Source organism: Sitodiplosis mosellana, unplaced genomic scaffold, assembly GCF_009176505.1.
Source record: "Sitodiplosis mosellana isolate CC-2019 unplaced genomic scaffold, AAFC_SMos_1.0 Smas_scaffold_6191, whole genome shotgun sequence".
NCBI lineage: Eukaryota > Metazoa > Arthropoda > Insecta > Diptera > Cecidomyiidae > Sitodiplosis > Sitodiplosis mosellana.
Window position 1 is genome coordinate 5,440,387 of NW_022601432.1, and position 25,554 is coordinate 5,465,940.

Genomic DNA, 25,554 nt, shown 5'->3' on the forward strand with positions numbered 1-25,554 from the left:
AGAGAGAGAGAGAGAGAGAGAGAGAGAGAGAGAGAGAGAGAGAGAGAAAGAGAAACTGCCCAAGCCATACTTACGCTCGACTTGAATTGGGTTGGTTTGTTTTTTTTTGTGATGCATACTCAAATTTGGAACCAGATACATTTCTAGTGCCAATAAAAATGCAGCACACACAATTGTTGTAGTGATTTTCTTGGGTTGATTTTGGAATTCATGCATTTTTCTTCGTCCGCAAAATGAAGTGTGTCTGTTTAAATCGAATCGAATAGCTCAACAGTTGATTCGATCAAAAGCAACTGGCGAGAGTATATTCAAAACCTTGTTCCTTCGATTCGGTCTTTGGATTAGATAGAAGGCGCTAAGTTAGTTCAATAGAAAACATATATGCTGCATTGCGGCCGACGGTGGCGTTGCTACTAATCTGATGATCATCAAATCGACAGCACGAAAACCATGTGCTGACCAAAAGAAAATCCTACAAAAGCGACTCGTATCAATCTCACATAAAGCCATATGAAATATCATTCAAGTCCCATTAATGGCAACCAACCATTTATTTATGAAAAAACACTTTCGAAGACGGAAACGTGCAGCATTTTGTTGAAGAAGTTTATAAGCAAACACACTCGAAAACCATTTTTCGTGCCGAAAATTTGCCGTGTGTCTCGAGACCGCAACAAAAGACAATGGACACGACAGAGTAAAATATCTAAAAACCCGCAACAATAAATGGATTAATAGTTCATTGTTTGGTTGTGCACAGTTTCAGACCAACCATATATGTGTGTGTGGCTCTTTTGTTACCGTTCGTCTTCATCCAATCATCAGATCCACTCAATAAATTATAAATAAATAAAAATATCTTACTGTATATCTATTCATCATTTAATTTGGTCGAGTATTTAAAGCAAACAATTACATTATTCATCATACACCGGTGTGTGTGTATGTGTTCGGATAGTTTCGGATCTTCATTGTTGTTCTTCATTGTTCGGGTTTTCGGTTTTTTTTTGCACTTCATACCTTTTTGATGTGCCTCTTTATATTCGTCGTTTTCTTCAATGAGAAGAGAGCTTTTCACTCGAAATTTGTCACAATTTTCCGAACAACAACAGCCATTACGGTGATTAGACTTCTTATATTGTACTGAACGTGTCCGGGGAATGAGCGAGAATACAATAAGTTAATCGTAATCATTCGTCGAACCGAGTACAGCACACACACACACACACACACACATCATAAAGGGCAATCGAAAGAATAGAAGAAAAGAAAAAAAAATCAATCCAAAACCATACGTGCAGTCAACACGATACTTTCAATCGCATTTAACCAAAGAATAACGATTTAAATGCTTTTATTAAAATTCAATAGCGGCGCATTCTCCTCTTTCTTTCATTTTCATCAATCTGCTCTGCTTGCCATCAAACAATTGCCCGTTTTCTTTTCTAACATAGTATCCAATTTCAAGTGCCATAAAATTACTTGAACAATTATCACGTTCACCAAATGCTTGTGCATTTAAATATTTTAATGGCTTTTAATTTGGAATAATAGCATGGACTTTCGGCATAGAAAATGACCAAATTCGGATGGCACAAGTCGAAATGAAAACGTACTCGGCACAAGAATAGCATTGCATTAGACCACCAACCAATACGATTTTTAAAATTGAGAACCGCTCAAAATAGAGCAAAGGAATTCTTTGCAGCCGATTTTATGTACTGGTGACTTAAAAACGCGTAAAAGTATGTGCCTTTTAGAAGAATTATTTTTTCCATTTTGAAAAATATTTTTGAGTTATAGAAAATAATTATTAAAATTAAAGTGAGTTTTTCGTTTTAAGAACGTTTTTTCTTCTCTTTTAATTGCACTATTGATCGATGAATTAGATTTGACGAATATTTGTACATTTTGGCACATTTTTCACGTAAAGAAAAATTTACTCCAATCTTATCGCTCCAAAATAAATATCAAATCGAGCTATATTTTTCTGGATAGAATCGAAATCTTATTTTAACAAAAAAAAACGAAATCAAATATTTTCTTCGATTTCTTTGGTTTCATCGTCTGAAATTGCAATATGAAGCTTGCTTCATCATTTTTCTCTCTTGCCGATTATTGTAACCAAACTCTCCGTTGAACTGCAAACGAGAATGTTCTCATGTTGAGTGCAAACAAAATGTATTGGTTCAATTGTAATTGGAACTGATATTTGGACAGGTCCATTCAATAAACAATCATCTTGAATGTGTAATGTCATTTAACGTTTCGATTGGATTATTGGCGATGTTATCTGGCTCATCATCTTTGGCCACAAAAAAAACCTCAAACACACACACACACACACAAATTGATTGCAATCGGCATCATTTTTCACACATTTTTGTGGGTTGCTTTTGATATAAATACTAAAAATATCCGTAATTTCGGAAAGAATCGTTTATCTTTCTTCATTTGTTGATTCTGTGTGCGTATTTCGTTCCATTTTTTCCACCGCAAAATGTGAACAGGAAAAATGAATGTGATTCATGGTGCATTACAAGCGTTGTATCTATTTATTTACAGGCTTAGCATTGTTATCCTCCGATTACAATGTGCCGATTTATTAAGAAGAAATAATAATGTTTTGTCATCAGCATCGTTTCCCTTTTTTGTTGTTGCCATTCAATTTTCAATTTTCGTCTCCTCATTTCAAATCGATGATGCTTTTGTTTTCGTTGCTACTAGTTCAAATTTCCACAAGTGTGCAAAGCGAAGAGAGAAGGAAGATGGAAGAAATTTCGTTATATTTGCTGCTGTTTCGTTATTGGCTTTTGTTCGTCGTTCTTTTTTTTCTTTCATTTAACGAAATTACTTCTTTTCATGTTAGTCTTTTTTGCGCACTTACTCCTTTGCTCCCTCCATTGATCATTTAATGTTGCAGAAAATTTGGCAAAGTAACACATTTTACGCAGTTTATTTTCACTTTGCCTTTTTTTTCGGTTGGTTATTAACTTTTTTGCTGCTTCCTCTTTAGGATGGCATTGTTTATGCGTGCGTGCGTACGTGTGTGTGTGTGTGTGTGTGTGTGACGGAAGCAAAGCGAGCAAGCAGTAAATCGTTTTGTAAACTGCACAACAACAAAAAACTGCCTAATAGATCTTAATACCATTTTTAATGCGTTAAACAAATAAATATCCAATAGAAATATGTGAAAACATGAATAAATGTTTAAATCAGCTCAGTGTTTAAGAATATAAATAAATAAATAGATTTGCTATTTTTCTGATTATCGGTGTTTTGTTGTTATCTTCTCTTCACTTTGCTGCCACTTGCTAAGTAATGCCTGACTCCGATTGCGAGAGAGCGTAGTGAATGAGGCTCACGGTCTCATTATCTATGCTAATCCAAAGGATTTCGGAAATGGATTCAGTTTTTGCTGTTGGCCGCACACTCACTTTATCTCTTTCCCTCTCTCTCTCTCTCTCCCTCTCTCAAGCTCGCTATAGTCAGTTTTATAGAAACCAGTTCATTGAGGAGCAGAAAAAAAATCATTTCAGTTAAATGATTTCGTCCGATTCAGCGGCAATTTTTGGCACATTCAAAACGGACCAAATTGATTCATAATAGCAAGCGTTTAGCATTCGTTCACCGACAATTTCTTTCAACAACAGCAGCACAACAACAATCAAATTTTCACTGGAACTAAGTGTTTCGTTTCCCATTTCGATGGTCATCATGGGATTTCCCCCGTTCACGTTGTATGTTTTATTTCATATTTAGACAATGTTTTGCATCGGTTTTTTTCTCCTTATCCTTTAAAAAAACATACACACACTGACTGGTATATAGAACTGTTTCAAAAACGAACACATGCATAAGGATCAAACGAACACATGCATAAGCATACGGATGGTTCATCTTCCGATGAAGTAACAAAAAAAATGAAAGAGAACAATAATTCGGTCCATTTGAGCAAATCATGAATGAAAAAGGAATATTGAACACAAAACAGAAGAAGAAAAAATATGAAACGAGAGCATTTCACTGCACAAAAGGCAGTTGTCTTCTTGGAGTTGTTCTGTATGACGACACTCTGTTGACCGTTTCATTTCATTTACACGCCGCTTCAAACCCTTTCTTTTCGTTCTTTTGGCAATCTTTCGGTCGCACAAAAGCGCATTCAATTCGCCAATGATTTACCAATATTTTATACCGAGAAACACAGGCAACCAAATTATAACATTCATTTTTCCACAAACTTTTCACACACACAAAGCAAAATAAATTAAACCCTTTCGGAACACATTTCGTTGTGCGAGATATTTTTGCACAAAATTTTTTATTTTAGCTTCGGTTTCATGCGATTTTTTGTTTGCAAGTTGGAGTTTTTTGGGAGTGAAAAACCGACATGAATGTCGCCAGTTTAAAAAACGTGTTGCCAAGCATCGTTCATTTGCACAAGAACAATCAACCACAAATAAGTCAATTACATATCTGCTATCAATGCTAACAACGCAGTTCAACATTGACCCAAAGCGCATGTTGCGCGTGCAGGGAATACACGCATTTTTGCTGAAAACTCAGTAAATAATTTTCGTAAGCCATAATCGGATTTGGATCGGAGTATAAACCGTAATTAAATTCTTATACTTAGAATTTGGCCTTTGCATCCAAGACCGTCAACGGTGGGCGAGCACCATCTCGTTTCTTTTTCGCCTGCGTTCGCCTTAATTCCGATGATCTGTTTGCGTTGCCATCACAAAATGGCATTAGTTTAGCTTAAGCTTTTCAACAATTTAATTAAACATCTACTTGGTTGAGTCAAGCAATGTTCTACGATGAATTTGAATTCGATTAATTCGACATGCAATTTACTTTACACAATCAGAATAAAATCTAGTCCACACGATGAAAATGAATGTTAAAATCATTTGAAACTGCTGTCTAAGATTGGAAAACGGTCAAAATGATTGAAAATTACTGAAAATGGCTTTGATTCTAAAATCATTTAAAATTCTTTGATCGAACTTCTTTGATCGAATTGTTTTGAATTGGAAAATAATAAATCAATATCTCGAATCGAGGTCCTCGATGAATTTTTCTTTAAAGATGAAGAAAAATAATCGAAAAAAAATCTGCGCCATTTTTAAAGCGGTAAATAAGACTAATTTATTCATCCGTTTGCTTTCATTTTGTGTATCTCTGTGTGTCTGTTTTATGTTTCTTTCTGTTTTGCATGCGCAATTAGTGAATTTGCCAAATATCATCAGAGACAGGCGTCTTGACAAATGGAGCTTTTTGAGTTGATGCACGTTCCATGCGCTCGAACAGTTCCCGATTGAAATCAAGACGAAAAAGAAAACACTGATGTATGACGAGTGCTTTTGTTTCCCATTAGAAAGTGTGTGTATATGTTGTGAGTGCGTTAAAAAGAACAAAGGTGTTCAGCATGTCTCAGTTGGCCACGATGAGGCCTGAAAAAGTCGATTGAACGTGTGTCAATAAATGTCAAGTTCAACATTTCATACAATTTTTTTTTGTTGGGCTGAAGAAGTCGCAACATCACTGTGTTGATGTTGACGCATTGCAAGAGGTGTTTGTAAACAAAAACCAAGCCATCGCACGCAATGATTGACATTGCTCGCTCTCTCTCTCTCGCACATTTCGAAAACTCATAAGCAAAACACATCGATGTCGATAATGATGGACCAAATCAAACATGCAACTTCTTGCGATCGTCATCTCTTTCTTCGTCTTCTTTTTTCTCTTTTTTCTGTACAAATAATTGACGATCTTTTCTGTTGATGCTGTCTTGAATACAAAAATATTGATACGGAAAATGGATGGGAGAATCGCACGAAGCGAGACAACGAACGTTGGATAGAAACAAAGAAGAAGAAAAAACGGCGATGAGAAAAATGTATTAAAGTAAATAAACACACATCAAACACATCAATTTCAATTTAAATAGCTGCTGAACATATTAATGATTACAAAATGCGAGCACATCGATATAAAATCAATAGATGTATAGTTTATTTTTCTTGGTGCTTTTCTTTTCGCGTCCATTTTCTTCGAACCAAACGCTCTTCTCACTCACTCGATGAGTGAACGCGTATTTGTTTTACAACTTTCAATTATGTACGACTGCTGCTGCTGCTATAGAGTGCGGTTTAGACGTAGAATAAGAAAGAAAAAGAAAAACCACCGTCCAGTTTCAATGATGCCTCATGTATATACAATGTAAAGTGTTTTATTTATTTTTTCCATCGCACTTCGGAAATTGAGTGAGTGGCATTGTTATTTGCACGCAATATTGTGCCAACTTCGACTTACGTTCAAGTACATTTTTTCCGCAATAGAATCGATACAACCATCATCGTACACGCGCTAATGCAAACGGACCTTTGTTCGTCAAATTTTACCGAATAACTTAACCGTTTCTTTTTTGTTCTTATTGAGGTCGAACTTTTCGGCGAAAAGAGGTCAAAATAAAGCGATTTTTTTCCTTCAATGTAGCAACAATATGCGTTTGACAACAATGGTCGTTAATTTTTGGGGACAACACTTAACTTGAGTGCCTGTGTTCTTTTCCCGTCCATTTTGTGGCAAATTAAATTCTTGTCAGCTGGAAATGGACTATTTCCGCTAGAATCACTTTTCTTATTCACTTTTGAACTCGATACATGCCATTTCTATCTCATCCAAATCTTATAATTTCATAAATAAAAACCAAAACGGATTCCAAATTTTTTTTTCAAAGAAACTTTTTCACGTTTTCAGGATCATCGTTGAATTTCGAAAAAAATCCAAAGAAATTTGAATGAGTCTAAAGATTTCATTGAAAAATTAGTTCTGTTCGAAGTTGCCTAAATTTATTCTGCGAAGAGTAGAAATTCTTTGAAGTTTAAAAAGCAATAAATATTAGAAATTCCTAGGAATCTATTGTATTTTGGACGTTGATGTGATAAAATCTATATTCGATTCTAAATAAAAGGAATCATGCTTGTTCTGAACCTGCAGTAAATATATATTTGAAACGTTAGAGGTTAAAATCATACTCATTTGGCTCTATATTAAGAGCCTATGATGTGGCCAATCATCTTGCAAATGACTCTCCCATAACAAGTTTTCGGGCGTCTCTGTGTGTGTGATTCAAATCAAGAGCAATTTTGAGCAGTCTCATGAGAAAAATCATTTAATGCTCTCGGTCGTTGCAATACACAGCCGGAACGAACTAGACGAGCTGGGAAACACGTCTCATCATAATGATCGGGCTGAAAATGTGATTAAAAATGCAGAAGCTTAGGTGGCTAGAACACTAAATATCCAATGTTTACTCCGTACCTGAAGGTGCATTCGCGCGCGCGCGAATGTTATTTGTTTGCTAATGTTGTTTAAATATGCTTTTCGATAAATGTTTAGCTACGTGGTGGCGATGACGATGAAAATACAGAAAAAAAACAACGAACACACACACTACTGTTTGCATTACACACAGACATTTTTGTAGACATCGATAAATATCCGTGATAATAATGGAAAAATAAGTGAAATGTGCGATTAGCATATGAACGCGTTCGTCGACGACGAAATGGGTGAGAAAAAAAGTTCCCATTCGATTAAATATATGAAAATTGGTTGCATTTTGTGCAATGCAACGCAGCAGCCGCATCAGTAGTTGACAACTGATTTTGCGGCTTTTGATATATCAACTTAAAATTCACTCCGATATTATATATTCTAAATCATTTTGAACGATGCATCCCCAAATGTGTGTATGTCTGTCTGTCTGTCTATTTATTAGTCAGTGGCATTAATTCATTGGTCCAGAGTCGGAATCGTTGCATGCATTGCTAATTTATGCTCTTCGTGTGCAAGCATGCAAAATCGTGTGGTCACAGTATATCTCTGTATCTCTGATAACAACAACAGTAGCAACAACAACAATGAAGAAAAAAGTCGTCTCAATCAAAATGAATAGTCATGTCGCATCAATTTGGCGATGTGATTCGTTTGCTGAAACTCAATCTCTCTTTCTCTCTATTGTTCGCTCTCTCGTCAAGTTGTGGCCATGTAAACCATCACAGAGAGCCGAGCACACAAAATATGTGAGTGTGTATATTTGGTGCGTGCATGTGCATGGAATGCGTTATGAATTTTATTAGCCTAAACATTTTCGCACAACAAATGTTACCATTAATAACCAATCAATTTGCACTTCCTTCTCAATTTTATCGCCGTCATTATGCCTTCCGTTTCGACGACATAAAACGTAAATCATTAAACATTTAAAGATTGTAGCGCCATTGTCATATTTTGGATCGTTTGCATTGATGCTGTTTGTTCGATTGAATGGACCAACTCTTGGTCTCCAATGGTGTCCCATTTGAATTGCCACTCTTGCGAGAATGAGAGGGAGATAGAGAGAGGGAAAGAGAACTTGGAAATTTTCGAAAATTTCAAATGAACTTATTATCAAACTGTGCATTTACAAACTCTTTTTTGGACAGAGCTCGGACAAAATTCCAAATGCTCGACAAAATGAAGGGAAAATAATGTGTATTAAAAATGAAATTTTAATGAAGCCTCGATAATGATTAACAACTCGACAACCACACAAATTCTGTTGAAAACTTTGAGACAACAAAACTCGACAGAATTTTTTTTCGCAAGTTGACTTTTTTTTAATCGAATGACATTTTTACTGAACACGCAAGTTGCTGGTTTCATATGAAATCTTTCTATGATTTCAATGTTGCAGAGCTATCAATCTCATTACAAATGCAGAGCTCTCTCTCTCTCTCTCTCTCTTTCGGCAACAACTTTGCATTCATTAAAAAAAATTGCAAACAATATTCTCTGTATATCCGAATATCATGTTGAGAATGTGGTAAATGGCTGCACCGAATATGTTTTTCTGAACTGTGAGGGGGGCCCACCAACTTGTATTGTTCATTTCATGGCATAAAGTTGTTGGGCAAATTTTATGTATGCGCATATATCGGAAATTGTCAGCGAGTCAGAGTTATGTTCGTGGTTTTATGCATAAAAAGAACCGAGAAGAAGAAAAAAGAAATCGAATATCATTATCGAGAGTGTTGTGCAGACACACATATGTTGGGCATTACATACAGGGAGAAGGAGCATAAAAGTTCTAGCAACATTTTGAAGTTGAGAAAGTGTCTTGTGCATGCGTTAAATCACGGGAATCGTTTTGTCGATTCACACACAATCCACGGATGACGGCGACGACGACAACGGCGGCGGCAGCAACGACGGTGATGGTGAGTGTGTGTTTGTGAACCAAAAGCCAGCCCACTTCAGCTGAGTTCTTCAGAGCATAACAACATAGCATTGCGATGACAATAGAAGTCTCATAGCCGTCAATGTGTTTGCCTGTATTGATGTGTATGTGTGTGCGTGTACGAATGAAGCGTGCTGTAAAGAAATGGGAGTGGCGTTCGCATCACCACTGAAAAACGGTTCGACAACAGAGACCCATAAGAAATGAATACGATCGAATATGATTTACGCTTTGCAATTGGTACTGGGTGGTGATTTTCACTGAGTATTTTGCGCATTCGATTAAATTCATTTTTTTTTATTTCATCGGTATTCTTTTCTCTGGTAATGTGCGCTGTCGAACATCGATCGACAAATTGAAATTCTAACAATTCGAAATATTGTTTATGTATTTCAACCACCGAATTGATGAGGATTCTCACACGTGAATCAAACATACGAAATCTTTGGCTGCTTTTACTACTGTTGCCTCGTTCATCCGGCCATGTGTGCGTTTTATTTCCATCGCAACAATGCGACTCGATTCGAATCGGCTCGGCTCGGCTCGGCTCAGCTTCTCTCTGCTCGCTTACGCTTCATTCATTTTTCAGCCTACTTTTTCTTCTGACGACGGCCTCCGAGTATTTATTTATTTAATGTTATTGTCACGATTTACTGAAGCCACAAATTGTTACCGAACACTGGGCTAGGCACATAGCTTTTTTGCTCGTTTCAATGAGAACCCAGAAACACACACACACACACACACACACACACAATGCAATAGGCATTTGAACAAAGATTTATTCAAAAGCACGCTCTAATTTGGCACTTCAACAATTCATTCGAAAATAAAAACCATCACATTTTCGGTGAACAATTCTGGCCCGTTTAGTTCACATCAAATTTTCAGGTCAGTTACAATCGAACCAAGCACATGCCATACCATTCTATTCAAATAAATTGGTTTCCCTTTGCCCAACATGCCACAAACGATTTTGTGTGAGTGAGTTTTTGTTTCTGGTTTGATAAATAAACGTGGACAATATGGCACTTTTCGCCCGAGTATTTAATGAGCGAATCAAAGTGTCCTGAATCAGGACTCCTGATAAGAAAAAGATGCAAAATCAACAAAATTTTCATCGAATACTTTGAATTAACTGCCTTTACGAATGAATCACTCGCGATTCCACAGTACAAACAAAAAATGTCTTTGAAAAAATGGGGACAAATCGGGCGAAATCCAGAAGGAAACGACGGAATATTTTAAGTGGAAAAAGAAATGAAGAATTCGGAAATGTCAGCCAAAAATTTTCAAATTCCTGAACAACAATTGCTTTGAGAAAACTTCTCATATTTTCCTCTGGAAGAAGTTAAAATAGATCATCGCAATCGAAAGTGATCAAGTCTTTCTTTCTCAAGTATATTCAAAAAATGAAATCACACATTCATGGTTGAATGGTTTGCATCCGTTGCGAGAGATGTTGTGAGAAAGTCGAAAGTTCTGCGCGCTTGGTATGTGTGTATGTGTGACAAAACAATGGGCCTGTTAAAATAACAAAAATACATGCTAAGTATTCAATTACAAACTGTGCTGCAGACAAAGAGGGCGGTGGTTTTGTGTTATTGTTGTAAATGGCTTTCTTATTTGATACACAATAAACGACAAACTCAGCGCACGGCAATGGGATTCTCCAGAAGAAGAAGAAGAAGGAGAAGCAAAAACACTTCGCGCGCATATTTTATATTTATCCGCATACGAAAGAAAGAGCAAAAAATGAGTGAAAAAAAAAGAATTCTGATATAAATATGCACAAATAAATCTGAATATCCCATCGTCCCATTTCCCCAAATGTGGATTTGAATTTCAAAAGAGGTTGGAAAGCAACTTTTGTCGCTCACACGAAGAGCAGTAGAACAAAAGTTGTTGTGTACTGTGTACAACAGCAACAACAACAAAATATAAACGAAATTCGGGAAATTTCGACGTGCGTAGTACATAATGATGCTTTTTCACTGTTTATAACAACTGTGTATTGGTTACGTTTTATGCCATAGAGTTCTTGTGGTGGTGTGTGCATGCGGAAAACAGAGATCTGTGCTGATGTTGTCACATTTTGCTTGAGAGAGCACATAATAAATTTGTTTCGACGATATCGTTGCTGCAAGTTTAACGAGTGGTGTTGGCCAAGCAGCCGACAAGAGAAAGCAAGCGAGAGCAAGATCGAAAACGAAAGAGAGAGAGAGAGAGAGAGAGAGAGAGAGAGAGAGAGAGAAAGAGAATGAGTTGGAGATGAGAAGAACGTTGTACAATACGAAGCACAGAAGCAGGGCAAAAACGAAAACGACAACTAGGACGATGCCAACCGAATGGAAGACAAAAAATGCGATACACGAATGAAGAAAAATAGCACAACACAAACGAAAACAAAAACAAGCAATTCTCCGCTCCGTTCAGCAATACTTCCCTCTAGATGACACGCCAACCAACAGAAACAGCGATTCCTTTTTTTCTCCCTCCATCTATCTCTGCCACTGTCGCTGTCTTGCTCATCGTTATGGTGGTGATTGTTTTTTGTTCGGGGCTGCTTCTGTTGCTTCTGCTGCTTTTGCTGCTTCTGCTGCTGCTGCTGGTTGCTGGCGTTTGTTATGATATAAACAAAAGAAAATATGTATGAGTTACGATGAGTATTAAAATCGACTTGTTTTTACCCTCAACAAAATCAAACCAATCACTATGAAGAGAGAGAGAGAGACGGCGACCGAAAAATAGGACGACAAAAACACAACGATACAGAAAAGCATACACACCAGCACCAGTTTACATTCACGAATGGGAATATCCATCCAATGTGTTGATGGATGCACGCGCATACCATATAGACATATTCTTCGCTGGCCGCCCGGAATACCCGGTGTGCACAACAGAGAGAGACGAAACGATTTTGGTTGTTGCCTTGTTTTGTCGATGTTTGCAATGAAAACAGCGAACGCGAGTACTCATCCTCTTCATACTGTGTGCACGGTATGTATATGGATGAATGTGTGTATTTTGAAAGAAAACACGACACATCAAAATGCTATCGTTGGGTTTTGGGTAGAGCGCGAGCGAGGTTTTGCCAAATGAATGTTAGACACACACCACATTGGAAATTTTTTTTGGTGCGTTCTCGCAAACGCTCACAACATACAATTTATGGGTATGGCACTGATTGGTGCGACAGAGAAAACGATATATATGTATATGTTGTGAATGAGTGTGCGTGCCGTTTTTGAATGATCACCACTTAGTGCTTCTCGTGGTGTTTTTGTTGTGTAGACTCTCCCCTTGCCTCTTGCTTTGCTCTTCTTCGTTCTTCGACCGGCTGCTGCTGTTGCTTTTGTTGCTGCTGTTGTTGTTGTTACGGTTTTCTTTTTCATCTGGGCTCTTATTGCTCTAGCTGTTTTCCCAACAATGATTTCTCGGTGTGTTTTTCCCATTCTTCGTCTTCATCGTCTGCGAATCCGAGTGAGCGTTTGTATGGCTGTGTGCAATGAGGAGGCAGCATCGCAACCGTGTTTGTATGCTATATCGCAGGGCAAGAGCCAAGGCCAGAGCGAGAAGAGAAATGAATGAGTGAATGCGTGAGCGAGCGAGTGGAAGAATTTTCAATGGGGAAGAATTTTCGGGTACATAAATAACACATATTTGTATATTGTTATTCTTATTGAACAGGATTGAATGATGATTATATTGATGTGGTATCGTATTATGTGTGTTATGTGCACTCGCTCGCTCTCTCTCTCTCTCTCTCTCTCTTTCTGTCTTTCGCTGTGTGTGTGTGTGTATGTTGTTGTTTTTCTTTTCAAATATTCTCGTATACCCATTACTTATGCTGACAGGCTAGTTGGTTGGCTGGTTGGTTTGGCTGCTGTTTTTGTTTTTCGTTAAAATGCAAATAACAATAAGAGGAGAAGGGAAAGGAAGACGAAAATAAAAAAAAACAACACAAAACATGAAACACAGCTACACACAGCAATAGAAGCAGAAGCAGCAGCAGCATCATCATCATCATCATCACCACCAACAGTAGTAGCAGCCATACCATCGATGTAAATACGTTTATGTGCTATAAATTGTGCGATTACATTAGAGTAGTTCTGTGTGCCGATCGAATCACACACATCTCCTCAGTTGTGCTCAAGCTTTGGGAAAAAAAATCCATACAATCGCTTTTCAACATATTAGTTCTATCGTTGACATCGTTTGTGTCGACACATAACGCATTTTTGCCGCAAATTTTTCTGCAAGTTTTTTTTTTGCTTTTAATTTTAATTTTTTTTTCTCTTATTGGCTTCGCAACGTGCAATTGTATATCATCAGAATTTGGCTAAAACAAACCAAAAAAAACAGAGAACTAAGAAAAAAAAAATTTAGTTATCGCTTCAATTCAAAAAGACAGACTTTATTACGTGATACATGAGACAAACCTTTGAGCTGACTTGAATTTCGATCGAGAAAAAGAAAAATTTGAATTTAGTGCAAGTGTTTTGCAGCCATCGCTGTACATAATCAAATGTGTGAATAGGAAATTTGCATTTTGTGACGTACATTCCTAATTCCATTCTATTGAATTTGTAATTAAGTGTGAATAGAAAGCCAGCGATCGAGAGAAAGAACAAGAACGAATTTGATAGTTGATGGGCTGGCAATTTTGTGACTTGACGACAATAACACAAGGAATAAATAGTAAAAGCGAATCGAATACACAACGAATTGACGTGCGTGAAAGTGTAACAGCAAAACGTTCGCATCGACAAACGCTCAAATCATCTGGAAGAGGTGAATTTAAAAAAAAAAAACAAACACACACGAACAATTTCGAGAATTTAATATTATTTGTGTGTTGTTGTTACGTACACAATCGTAATTAATCAATATGCCTTTGACAATGCCACAATCGGCACTGACAACATCAGCACAATCGCCGTCTGAGTCAATGAATTCACATGAAAGCGCGTTCGTTCAACAGTCAGTTACATCGACGGCAATCAGTCCGATATCATCGACAACGACAACAACCCCAACAGCATCAGCAGCATCAGCAGTAGCAGTAAATCCAACGGCAATGTCATCGCTTCAACCATCCGGACTATTCGATCATTATCGCTTTCAATTGTACAATTATGCAATGGCCGAACGATTACGATGTGCACAATATTCACAGCCAATGCCACAAATCTGTTCGAGTTATCCGGCTGCAGCGGCAGCAGCTCTCATGGGCCCATACGGACCACGTTTAGCATTGTCGATGTCATTGTTCCACAATCGCGTCTTTCAACCGGAAGAACCGAAGCCACAGCACAGTTACATCGGTTTGATTGCGATCGCTATTTTAAATTCGGCGGAATGTAAGCTCGTGCTATCGGATATTTATCAGTACATACTAGACAATTATGCATACTTTCGATCCCGTGGACCCGGCTGGCGCAATAGTATCCGTCATAATTTATCGCTGAACGATTGTTTTGTGAAAGCTGGTCGCAGTGCCAACGGCAAGGGTCATTATTGGGCCATTCATCCGGCCAATCTGGAGGATTTTAAAAGAGGTGATTTTCGACGACGCAAAGCTCAACGAAAAGTTCGCAAACATATGGGTCTAGCGGTTGATGATGATGGCACCGATTCACCAAGTCCACCACCATTGTCGATCACACCGCCACCCATTTCGACGGCATTGCAATGGATGAATGCAATCGGTAATCATCATGGCATGTTTCAACCGGGAATTCCCGATCAAAATCGCATTGGGCCCATACATCATCATCCACATCATACGCAACATCATATAACGGCCACAACAAAAGTCTTTTCAACCGTGTCGCATCATCGTTCATCGGCACGCAAGCGACAATTTGATGTTGCCTCATTGCTGGCACCCGACAATCATGACATTGACGAAAAACCAATTCGCACCAAAATTCAAATCCAACAAACAACGCATTGTGATATCGAGGAAGAGATTGATGTGGAGGAGAGCGAAGAAAGTGATAATAATAATCATCGCAGCATTTTTGATGCCGAACATTTTCATAGGCAGCATAAATTACGGCTATTTGTCGACGATGAAATTACCAAGTCTGACATAAATCAACGACGATCCAGCGAAGAAACCACCGTCACCACCGATTTGACCGAATACAATGAAACAATGCAAGACGATCAAACGATGAAAACGAGTAAAAAATGCGCACAATATAATGTGTGCGAAATGGAAGATGATTCCGTCCATCTGCCATACAATGCGATGAACGATGACAACAATTTGGAAATGCCACCGAAAATTCGACAACATTTAGAATTGGCCAATGCAGCCGTCACTGCGCCATCCATTGATCCACGCATTTTGGTTAGCCGCTACTATGGACATCGCATTGCAGCGGTCAATTCACAACAATACAATAATGCACACTGAAGAATGAAAAACAAGAAGAACGCAGTGCAGACATTCCTTTTGGCACATTATCATGTGAAACCTATTTCGTAAATGAATTTCAAAACAAAATATATTTGGCTGTCACACTATATGAAACACCTCAACAACAACAACAACAACAACAACAACAACATAAATACAAGAATCATGGATATCAACCGAATCCAAAATCAGGTCTAATTTAGTTTAGGAAACGGTAATCGAATTGTGCTGATCGTAGTACTAATGGTCTAACTAACGACTGGAACGATAATTAAGGTATCACACATTTTCTCATTTATTTGATTCACTTATGTTCGGTTTATCTTTTTTTTTTTAATTTCGTACCTACCATCAAGAAAATTCTATTGTTCAGTTAAGAATTCGTCTTTATTTTCGATACGATCGAAACTGAGGTTGTGTTTGTTGTGGGTGGAATAAAGAAAAAAATTGGACCACAAATGTATCAAATCCTAATAATTTGGCATAACCCATCTTCATTTCGATCGACATTTCACTAAACAAGAAAATCACTTTTCATTTTTTTTTGTCATTCCGTGTAAAAATCATTGCATTTAATGAAATTTAGTGTTTTAATCATTGAATGCTCGAAAGAACGAAACATTTTTTTGTGAAATCCTCCAGAGATCCAGTAGAATTTACAAATGAAAGGAAAAAATATCAAAAAATTATACAAAAAAAAAATTCAATGTTTATGTAAGAAAGTACAGTCGATGTAAGTGCTTAATCATGTAATTAAAAGAAATGGAAACATTCTGAAAAAATCTCCAGAAAAAAAAACAGAGATACAAATTCGTTGCTATGAAAAAAAAAACACTTGTGTCAACCTTGGAATCGTTCATGATATGAAATCCAATAGTTTGTTAAGAGAAAATTTTAAACAAAAACAACAGAAAATTTGAAATTAAACAATAAATAAAATTGAAAATGAATACGGGCTTTATTTTTCTTCTTCTTCTTTATTTCGGAACAACAACAGCGACATACGAGAAAAGCGAACGAAAATCACCCGAGAGTAATATGCTTGATCATAATGTTTATTTAGTTTGAAAATAATGAACTTCAGCGAATATAGCTTTTTTGAAAAGCGATAAAGGAATAATAAAGATTTTCCACTTGAGATAGGATTCTTTTTTCTGAAACACTTCAATCAACACTTTTTCTTTTTTCAAAGGAAAGACCTGCGTGAAAGAGAGATGAAGAGAGCCAGAGAGAACTTTGATTGTGTGCATTTAAATTGACAGGATTTAAAAAGAAAAACAATTTAAAATACTCAGAAAATATGGTGCGAGTTAATCAAAATACTTGTTCAGATACTTTTTTTTATATATATAATCGCTGGCCAAATGCTCCCTCTCCCTCTCATTTGTTTACCAAGATGACGGAAAAAGAAGTAATACCAAGAATAACAACTTAACTTAAGTTTCGGATTCATTTCTTTCAATATCAATCTCAAGTACACTCATTAAATGCGATCCCTGCTGTTATAGTGTGTTTTTTTCCTTTAATTCAATCAACAACAACTAGAAACAGTTGTGTTATTTTTATGCTGTTGCTCTCTCTCTCTCTCTCTCTCTCTCCTGCATCACTCACTGTGTGTCGCTCGCTTCGCACTTTCCTCTACACCTCTTGACGATAATGATTCAGAGCATTTATATAATAATAATACCACCGTTGAGACGAGCTCAATAGGCGCATAAAGAACGAAAAGATCGAGAATTAAGGTAAGTCAAGAATAAACGGACGAAGCAGAGAAAGAACAAAAAAAAAATGCGGAGAAAAGTGCGTTTTTCTTCCGTTGAACAACGATTAGAAGTTTACACAAATCTCTGTGTTTTTTGTTCGGTTTTTTTTTTCTTCTATAAAATGTGTGAATAATTCCTTCCACTCAAGTGTTATACAATGAAATGCAATGGTGAAAAGGACAAACAATGTGTTTAGAGAAAGAGAGCCCAAGATATTTCCATTCCAAATCTCAAGCACTATTTTTCCGGAAAAAGATTGCAACAATTGAGTCGAGTGGATGACGAGTGTTTACTCGATCCCGTTTTTTCTTTGTTGAGAAAAATGCACTCAAATAGTGCAAAAATTGGAGTTTTTCCGTATTGATCTTCTTCTTTTATGTTCAAGATTGTGGGAAAAATTAACAGGTTTTCAGCAGAAAAAAATAAATCAATTGAAAATAAATCGAAAAATTGACGTCACCAGACTTCACACTATTAAGGTGAACGATTGGAGATTTTGTTGGTTTTTTTTTTTATTATGAATAGGAGATTTGCTGATTTATGTCTATAATTCTTAGATTTAACATAAATTTGCGATCATTTACAATTGGATTAAGCCATCAAAAGCGTTTTATTTTCTAAATCCATTTACATCCATGCAAAATGATGTTTTAATTGCGGAAATGGCTCTTGTAACTGCTGAGGTTTCAGTGTGAATTATGCGCCTTTGTAATCGCTTGAATGCACACGTTCGCCGATTAGTGAGGCATTTTGAAACGATACGTATTTACACAATATGTTAATTCAAGTAATTTTGTTTTCTCAACAAATATGGTTTTTATTTTGTGTTTGTGTAAGCTTTTCGCATTTCGTTCATTAAATACGCTAATTCAATCAAGGACATTTTCAAGTTGATCAATTGTTATGTTGGCTGGTTATTTTTTCGTCGTTGTGCACACGACAACTCTGAATAACTGAATATTATGCACCCTTCGTTTCGTTTCGTTTCGAAAGCCGAAAGTCTCTCTCTCTCTCTCTGGGTGTATGGTTGAATTGAAGTGAAAAGCGAAACAGTCACAATCTGTTTGCAGTTTTCTGGGCATTGTGTGTCGATGCTAAACGCTCATTCTGTCTCATTTGGATCAATGAATAATAGGGCTTAGAATTGATGCGATGGCTTTTGGCTTTCGGTTCGAATGAATTTCGTCTTTTTGGTGTATGTGTGTGTTTGTGTGTGTGTATATGGAACAGTTATATATGTTAGAACCCTCGTGCTAAAGAGTCTATTCACCAAATTCATTCACACAATTTTTGTCACCCACTTTTGCACAATCGCTCGCACACATTTGACTGTTCATCATTATTCACCATTTAAATCCATGCCATCAACAATCACTTCACAGCTTTCAACGACTTCTGATGGTCTATTGTCATCTAATTCACTTTCAATTCGTGATCTCCATTCACACAAATATCGCGGTTTTATTAACTGACAAATATGGGTTTTTTCCCTTTAATGTCAATTTTAATGTAGACACACAGAGGTATTTTATTTAGAAACCAAACAGCGAATTTCAAATTGCCAATTTTTGAACTTTGAATGACTTTTGGTCAATTTTCAATGTCGACGATTTTAATATCAATTCTTTGATGTGTCTATCGTTTTTTCTTTTATTAATATTTCATCGTCTTATCTTCCTTATTCTCTTTGTTTCGAGGCAGAAACTTCAACAAATGTTCTTTCTCTCTTGATTGAATATTCATTTTGCATCCATAATGTTGGAATGTTTTAAAGAAAAAAGCCATTGAAAAAACAACGTTTTAAATAAATATCTTTCGAATTTCGACTAGTTCAAAAAAACGTCAGTCGACAGTCACTCTTACGTCGATAGATTTGTGAATAAGGCGAGTGACATGCCGTGACATTGTTGCCGATCGTGTTCGATATGTGCATTTGAATTCGTGTAATGGGCGACACAACGGAGTCGTAAAACACAAATTATACGCTGTGAGATTCAGATGAGTGAGAGCGTGTATTATCAGAAAAATCCGACGATTACAGTTGGTGTTTTACTTTTTCCTCTCTCGGGTTGCATTAGCACCGATCATTGAACTGTAAATAATGTTCCTTTTTTGAATGAATGGCTGTGCAGTGGCTGAACGAATTCGGTTGAAACGCGTTCACAAGAGCGCCTGAATCACATCGGAACGTTGCAGTTAGCGCGAGCGCATGAAGTAAACGCGCGAGCATCGCCAATTTTTTTTTTCAATTCTTGGGCGCGTACAAAATGTAGCGTGACGGAAGAAAGGAAGGAAGGAAGAAAGAACGAGAAAGAAGAAAAAAACTTGGGAAAAATGTGCGTGAAATGCGAAAAAAAAATGCCAAAGGGCGATTCATGTTGATGTTTTATTTATTTGTCATTATGGTACAATTGATTATTCGACTGGCTGATTTTACTCTGTTAAACAAACACAGTTTTTTTTTCGTTGTTGTTGTTTCTGTTCGTTCTCTGTTTCTGCCACCACACTTGAGAATTGACTTTTTGTCATTTTTGCACTCGACGAAAAAAAAAGAATGGTTGATTACAAAACCGTTACAGTTGATGAATTTGTTATTTTTAATGAATGCTGCTGGTCCGGCTGGATGGATTCATTTCACTGGAAGAATTTAATATGTGCACAGAGTGTGTGTACAATTTGAATAAAGCTCACCGTAAGTCACTCGGATGCAATGAAACTATGTGTGAATTTCCCGGAGAACGAAAGAAAAACAAATGTAGCGATGTCGGTGATTGTGCAAATACAGAATAAATTATTCTACATGCAGAATGAATTTTTGTTCATGGGCCAAAGAAAAAGTTGGAAAGTTCCGTGGAAATTCGTTTGGTTGCATCGGTTTGATTGTTTTTGCTAGCCATTTTGCTCCTGTTGTTTTTGTTGCTGCTTCTGGATTCTTATTGAACCATTTTTTTTTTTTCATTCTCTTGAGTTTTGTGCAAGATGAAAATTCGTAGGATATGCATATTAAATGCACTGCTCAAGAGATTAAAACACATTACCAAGCGATAATTCCTCTGATTCGCAATGGAATGGCCAACGTGAACGGGGGGAGAGAGAGAGAGAAGGAGAACAAAACCGGCATATGTTTTCCGTTTTGCCAACATATTACCGGGATTTGCTCTGGTTCTGATGAAAGATAAGACGCTGTAAGCCTCAAAATTCGACCGAATAGCGCTGGGAAATTTCTGCAAAACCATTCTTTTCGTGTTCCTTCTTCAATCCGATGCAAGAAAGGAGAGAAGGAAATAAAAGAGATGAAAAATGACTTTGATGATTCTCTTTCTGCTTCCTTGGTTGTGTGTCTTCTGTACACCCGTTTTCTTTCTGGTTTAATGTACAGAGGTGCAAAAAAGGTGTCAAAATTCATTTTTTTCTCTCTCCCTTTTCACTCATTTCTTTTGTGCACACACATTGACCACTAACCGAGCCATTCAGATGCACATGGATTATCAAACGTTCATTGAGTATAGTTGCCAAAAGATAAAGCAACCAAAGGGATTAGGTCAAATTAATACAATAAGCACAAAGCAACGGAAAGAAGTAGCCAGAGACAAAGAGAGAGAGAGATAGAGAGAGAGAGAAAGAGAGAGAGATTCACACTGGGAAACCCGAACATCATCTTTTTCTTGTTCAATTTTTCAATATTCCTTTTTACTCTCGTTTCATGCGATAGGCCCATTGAATTCAACAAGTGGATTATCCAGCCTAAGTAAATGATTTTAATGAATTTCCGAATCATGCTCTCCCTCCTCGTTCCGTCGGCAAGTGCTGCTTCTACGGCAAAACCGAACGTATCCCGATTATCAGGCCAAAGATATACGATACTTTATCGGAGCAGATAACAATCCTTTCCAACGAAATGGTTCAATTGAAGACTTGCTGTAATTTGATTAGTCAGAGATTCTCTAGCGGAGAAGAGTTCCCACGCAAAATGACTGCAACGCATAAAGAAAATCTATCTCAAAACTACGATTCCAACAAACATACAAAGTACTGAACACAATATTTATATCTGGCGAAAATTGGCATAATTTTTCCTCTGTAAAACAATCATTTTCAACTCATAAATGCTTGGAATGCGAGATAAAGCGAACACATCCGCTATTGTAGCCCTTCTTTCGTTCATTTTGCGCTGCAAGGAAATGAAATGCGCAAATATTTTACATCACGGAATATTTGAGAAAGAAAAACCACTTGATTCGCATCGCCAATAAAACGTAAGTCATCGCTAAGAAATGCTTCGGAAATCGGTCAAAATCACTTGAAAGTGTATACAAATATAATTATATGTATGGAATGAGAGGCTTTCAATTGACAGCCAGCACACACACACACACATGCCAACAGCAAAAATCGAACAACACAAATTGAATCATTTTTATTTAGTTTAATTAAATGTATATACATTGAATAACATCTGCGCAGAGACTGAAACATTGCGTTGCTTCTTGAATCGAGAGAATATTGGCTTTTCGTGCAGAAAACAGAAGCGTTCATTCGATGTTAACTGAACAGTGATTTGGAAATATTTTTGCTTCATTTTATGCTCTTCAATTGCTTTCGATTGACACCTAACTATATTCAAATTTCCGCATCTAGCGATCAACTCGAAATGAAAAATGATCAAATCCAACTTTTTGAATTGTTATTGAGCCAATTTAGTTTCAATGTGTAAAGATGAATCACTTTCCACAATTTCGTGGCTCCGAAATATTTCTCATTAAACAAAACCGAATGATTTGTCCCCCTTTTCATGAGTGCCCATTGTATAAAAAAGAATGTGAATTCGTCCTTAATTTAGTCTCTGTACCGGCAAATACGTTTAACATGTTTATGAAATAACACGTGAAAGGTGAATAGCGTCGAATTGAAAGAGACTACGTAACGACTGTATATAAACAATTTTATTATTTTAAAACACACAATGATTTGGCATAAACTGTCGATGGAACGAAAGAAATACACACAAATAAGAATAGCAATAGGAATGTGGTGCAAACAGAAATAGCGAAAAAGCTTGTCAGTCGCGTACAAAGGCACCATATTATATTGGCGTTATTTTGTTCACAAAATATGACCAAACGAAAAAATATATAGTTTAATGGATTATAATAACATGTATGCTTGGTTTGATACATAACTTACGTGAATTAATAACAATATTGTGGTTTGCACTAAAACACTCTCCGCCAACACATAAACGAAATTGTGCTGTGATGGCATTAGTGTGCACACATTAGTGCTTCAGAGAAAATTTTCGATTGCAATTATGTTCGTACATTGGTTGTTTAAATTTTGTTCATTTCTTTGGGGCGTATTGTTCGAGAAATAATTTGTTCCCGAAAAGAGAGAGAGAAAAATAGACGAAGAAAAAATGAAATTCTATGCATGGCACGATGAAAGAAAAGTGTTTGCTGCGTCACGATGATGTTGTTGGACCGAATTTTTAAGAAAATGGTTGAATTAATTTAATAATACGGTTTTGGATAACATCACACCAAATAAAAACCATCTTAAATAAACGTAGCCACACATTCACAATCACACCATCGAGTCTGAGGCGATTCGAATAATGAGAAAGCGGCGGCAGCGATAAGAGAAAGAAGTGGAATTCCAACGAACAATAGCCATATCAACGATATCTTACGTTGCTATTGATGAAAATATAATTCATAATGATGTTGTGTATGAGCGATACAAACATTTAATAAAGATATTTTTTCTAGGGCAGGGATATTTTTTCATCCATGGAAAGTAACAGAGATGCCAATAAATTTGTTCTTTATAAATTTCAATTTTATAGAAAAATGACATGTTCTCTGGCGCTTTGACTTGTTTTCCAACCGTATTTCTAGGACGCTTTCTATTTTCTCTCTCTCTCTCTCTCCCGAATGCGAGAGATAAATAACGCAAATATTCCTTAACAACATCAAAAACAACATTATCCAATAGAAATGTTTGAATGAGTTCAATTTCCAAAAGATGTTTGCATGTTCCCACACACACTACAGAAAATGTGCCACACTCTCATTGAGTACACTCTTTTTCCGTACACACAAGTTTTCTTTTCTTCAGTTTTTGGGCGAAAAAAATGTTGCCGCAAAAAAAAGAGACGATCTAGTGACTTTTTCCGAAATTGACACGTCTTGGAGCACGTCTCTATCGCCAAGCACTCGACAACAATGGTTGTGGTAAGTTCAAATAAATATGGTTCGATGGACGAGCTGACAGAAGAGTGAACGAAAAAAAAAATCGATCCAACCACTTAAAATCTGTCCAGACACATTATTCTCAAGTATTAAATCGACGAAGATCGATGATCACGATGCATTCGTTTTTTTTATTATTGAATATTGAATCGTTTATAACTAAATATTTGTTTATAATCAGTTATTTGTTTGGGATCGATATGTTGGCGTTTCGCGCGCTTGATGCGCTCACCTCATATACCTGTACATTTGCTTTCTTGGTCTCTCTATCTCTCTTTCTCGTTTGCTCGTTCGCTCATTTTCGAGTGCATTTGGAATGGAAGTGTTTATATATTTGTCGACACTATTTACATACATATGTTTTTTATTCACACTCAACACTCAGCACTCAATAACATATCGATATGTCTATTAATTTGCTGTTGTTGGTCAAATGTTTTATTTTGTTTTGTATTCTGTTTTGTTCTGTTTTTTTTTCCATCCTCGACCGTTGCCATACAACAAACACATATCATGCGTTCGCAGACGCATGCAAGTAAACACTTGATTGTTTTCGATATCCACAGACATTTCGATCTTATCGAAAATGAATCGGTAAAATTGAATTAGGGCTTTGTTCTGAAGAGCCAGTCATCGATAGCAGCAACAACAATGATACGAATGGCGGTGGCGGCAGAAGCGGCTGTTTGGAATCGATTTCATGTTTTGGGAATTCTTAGAATTGTCTCGAAAATTGAACATCTTTATTGAGAATTGGCAGCGTATTTAATGAAATCCCGTGTGGAAAATTTTTGTGTGGAAGTCGATTAATTTGGGACATTTTGACTGACTAAAAGTGATTGACTCGAACAAAATAAGCAACTGCGGTTAACTTTAATCACAAATCACTCTTAGTCAAAATGTCCCAAATTAGTTCGACTGACTGAAAGAATAACTAAACGTGATTGTCTCCATACAAAACGCATGATTTCAATCAACTTAGCCAGTTTTGGTTGTGTATCACTACATACAGTTAAATACAACTGAGTGAATGTTAGTCATTTTTTTTGCACACGGGATGCCAACATCGCCGCGTAAGGCCAAACTAAATAATTATGTTTTCGAAATTCGTTATTTAAATATTATAAATAAAATGGCATTTTATTAAACGCACTCATTTTTCAACATTTTAACAACAATAGCGGCGTCCGTAGTGTGAAAAAGAAGAAGCAGTCTCGTTCAAGCAATCGCATACGGATGTTGTTATTTTTCTTTTGAACAATCTTGATTTGAGTGGACTTTTATTGATATTATCCCATTGCAATTGGTATTGTTTAATGTGATGCGGTTGTTTGTTTTGTGTTTTTTCTTCAGATGATAATATTTTTTTGTATCCAAAGAGTATAATTTTCATTCAAATGAAAAAACATTGAATTCATTTGTACTTTAGTGGAATTTATTATTTTTTCCTTTCAATTTGTTATACTAATGAACACAACAAATAACAATATTTTATAATATTACAATTGTTTCCCATACAAAATAGGTTAAATACTGAATGTTTGATCTCGGGCTGTTTACCAGCTTGGAGCTGATGACCATCCGGCTGAAGCTTCTGGAGCTGACCATCCGGCTGAAGCTTCTGGCGCTGGAGCTTCTTGAGAGATGACCTGAAACAAACGATTCCCATTTAATTCCAATTAATTAGGATTATGAAACACTACAATCGCTTTTGATGCTATTCTGAACGGTTTACGTTGGAATCTGTTAACCTACCTTGATGATTTGTGGAGCTGGAGCTGGAGCAGCAGCGGCCCAGCCACCGCTTGAACCACCATG

At 36.7% G+C, this 25,554-nt stretch overlaps 1 protein-coding gene and 1 long non-coding RNA gene across 2 annotated transcripts; one reads left to right on the forward strand and one right to left on the reverse strand.

Annotated features, from left to right (window-relative positions):
- Positions 1 to 13,403: 13,403 nt before the first annotated feature.
- On the forward strand, positions 13,404 to 16,664 carry LOC129576840 (forkhead box protein A1-B). Its single transcript, XM_055462710.1, has one exon. It carries the CDS (start codon positions 14,187 to 14,189, stop codon positions 15,720 to 15,722), a length of 1,536 nt encoding a protein of 511 aa, XP_055318685.1. The 5' UTR covers positions 13,404 to 14,186; the 3' UTR covers positions 15,723 to 16,664.
- Positions 16,665 to 25,149: 8,485 nt separating this feature from the next.
- On the reverse strand, positions 25,150 to 25,547 carry LOC129576850 (uncharacterized). Its single transcript, XR_008688929.1, has 2 exons — positions 25,492 to 25,547; positions 25,150 to 25,385 (listed from the first exon to the last, which is right to left on the reverse strand). It is a non-coding gene; the product is annotated as an uncharacterized LOC129576850 (long non-coding RNA).
- Between the last annotated feature and the right edge of the window lie 7 nt (positions 25,548 to 25,554).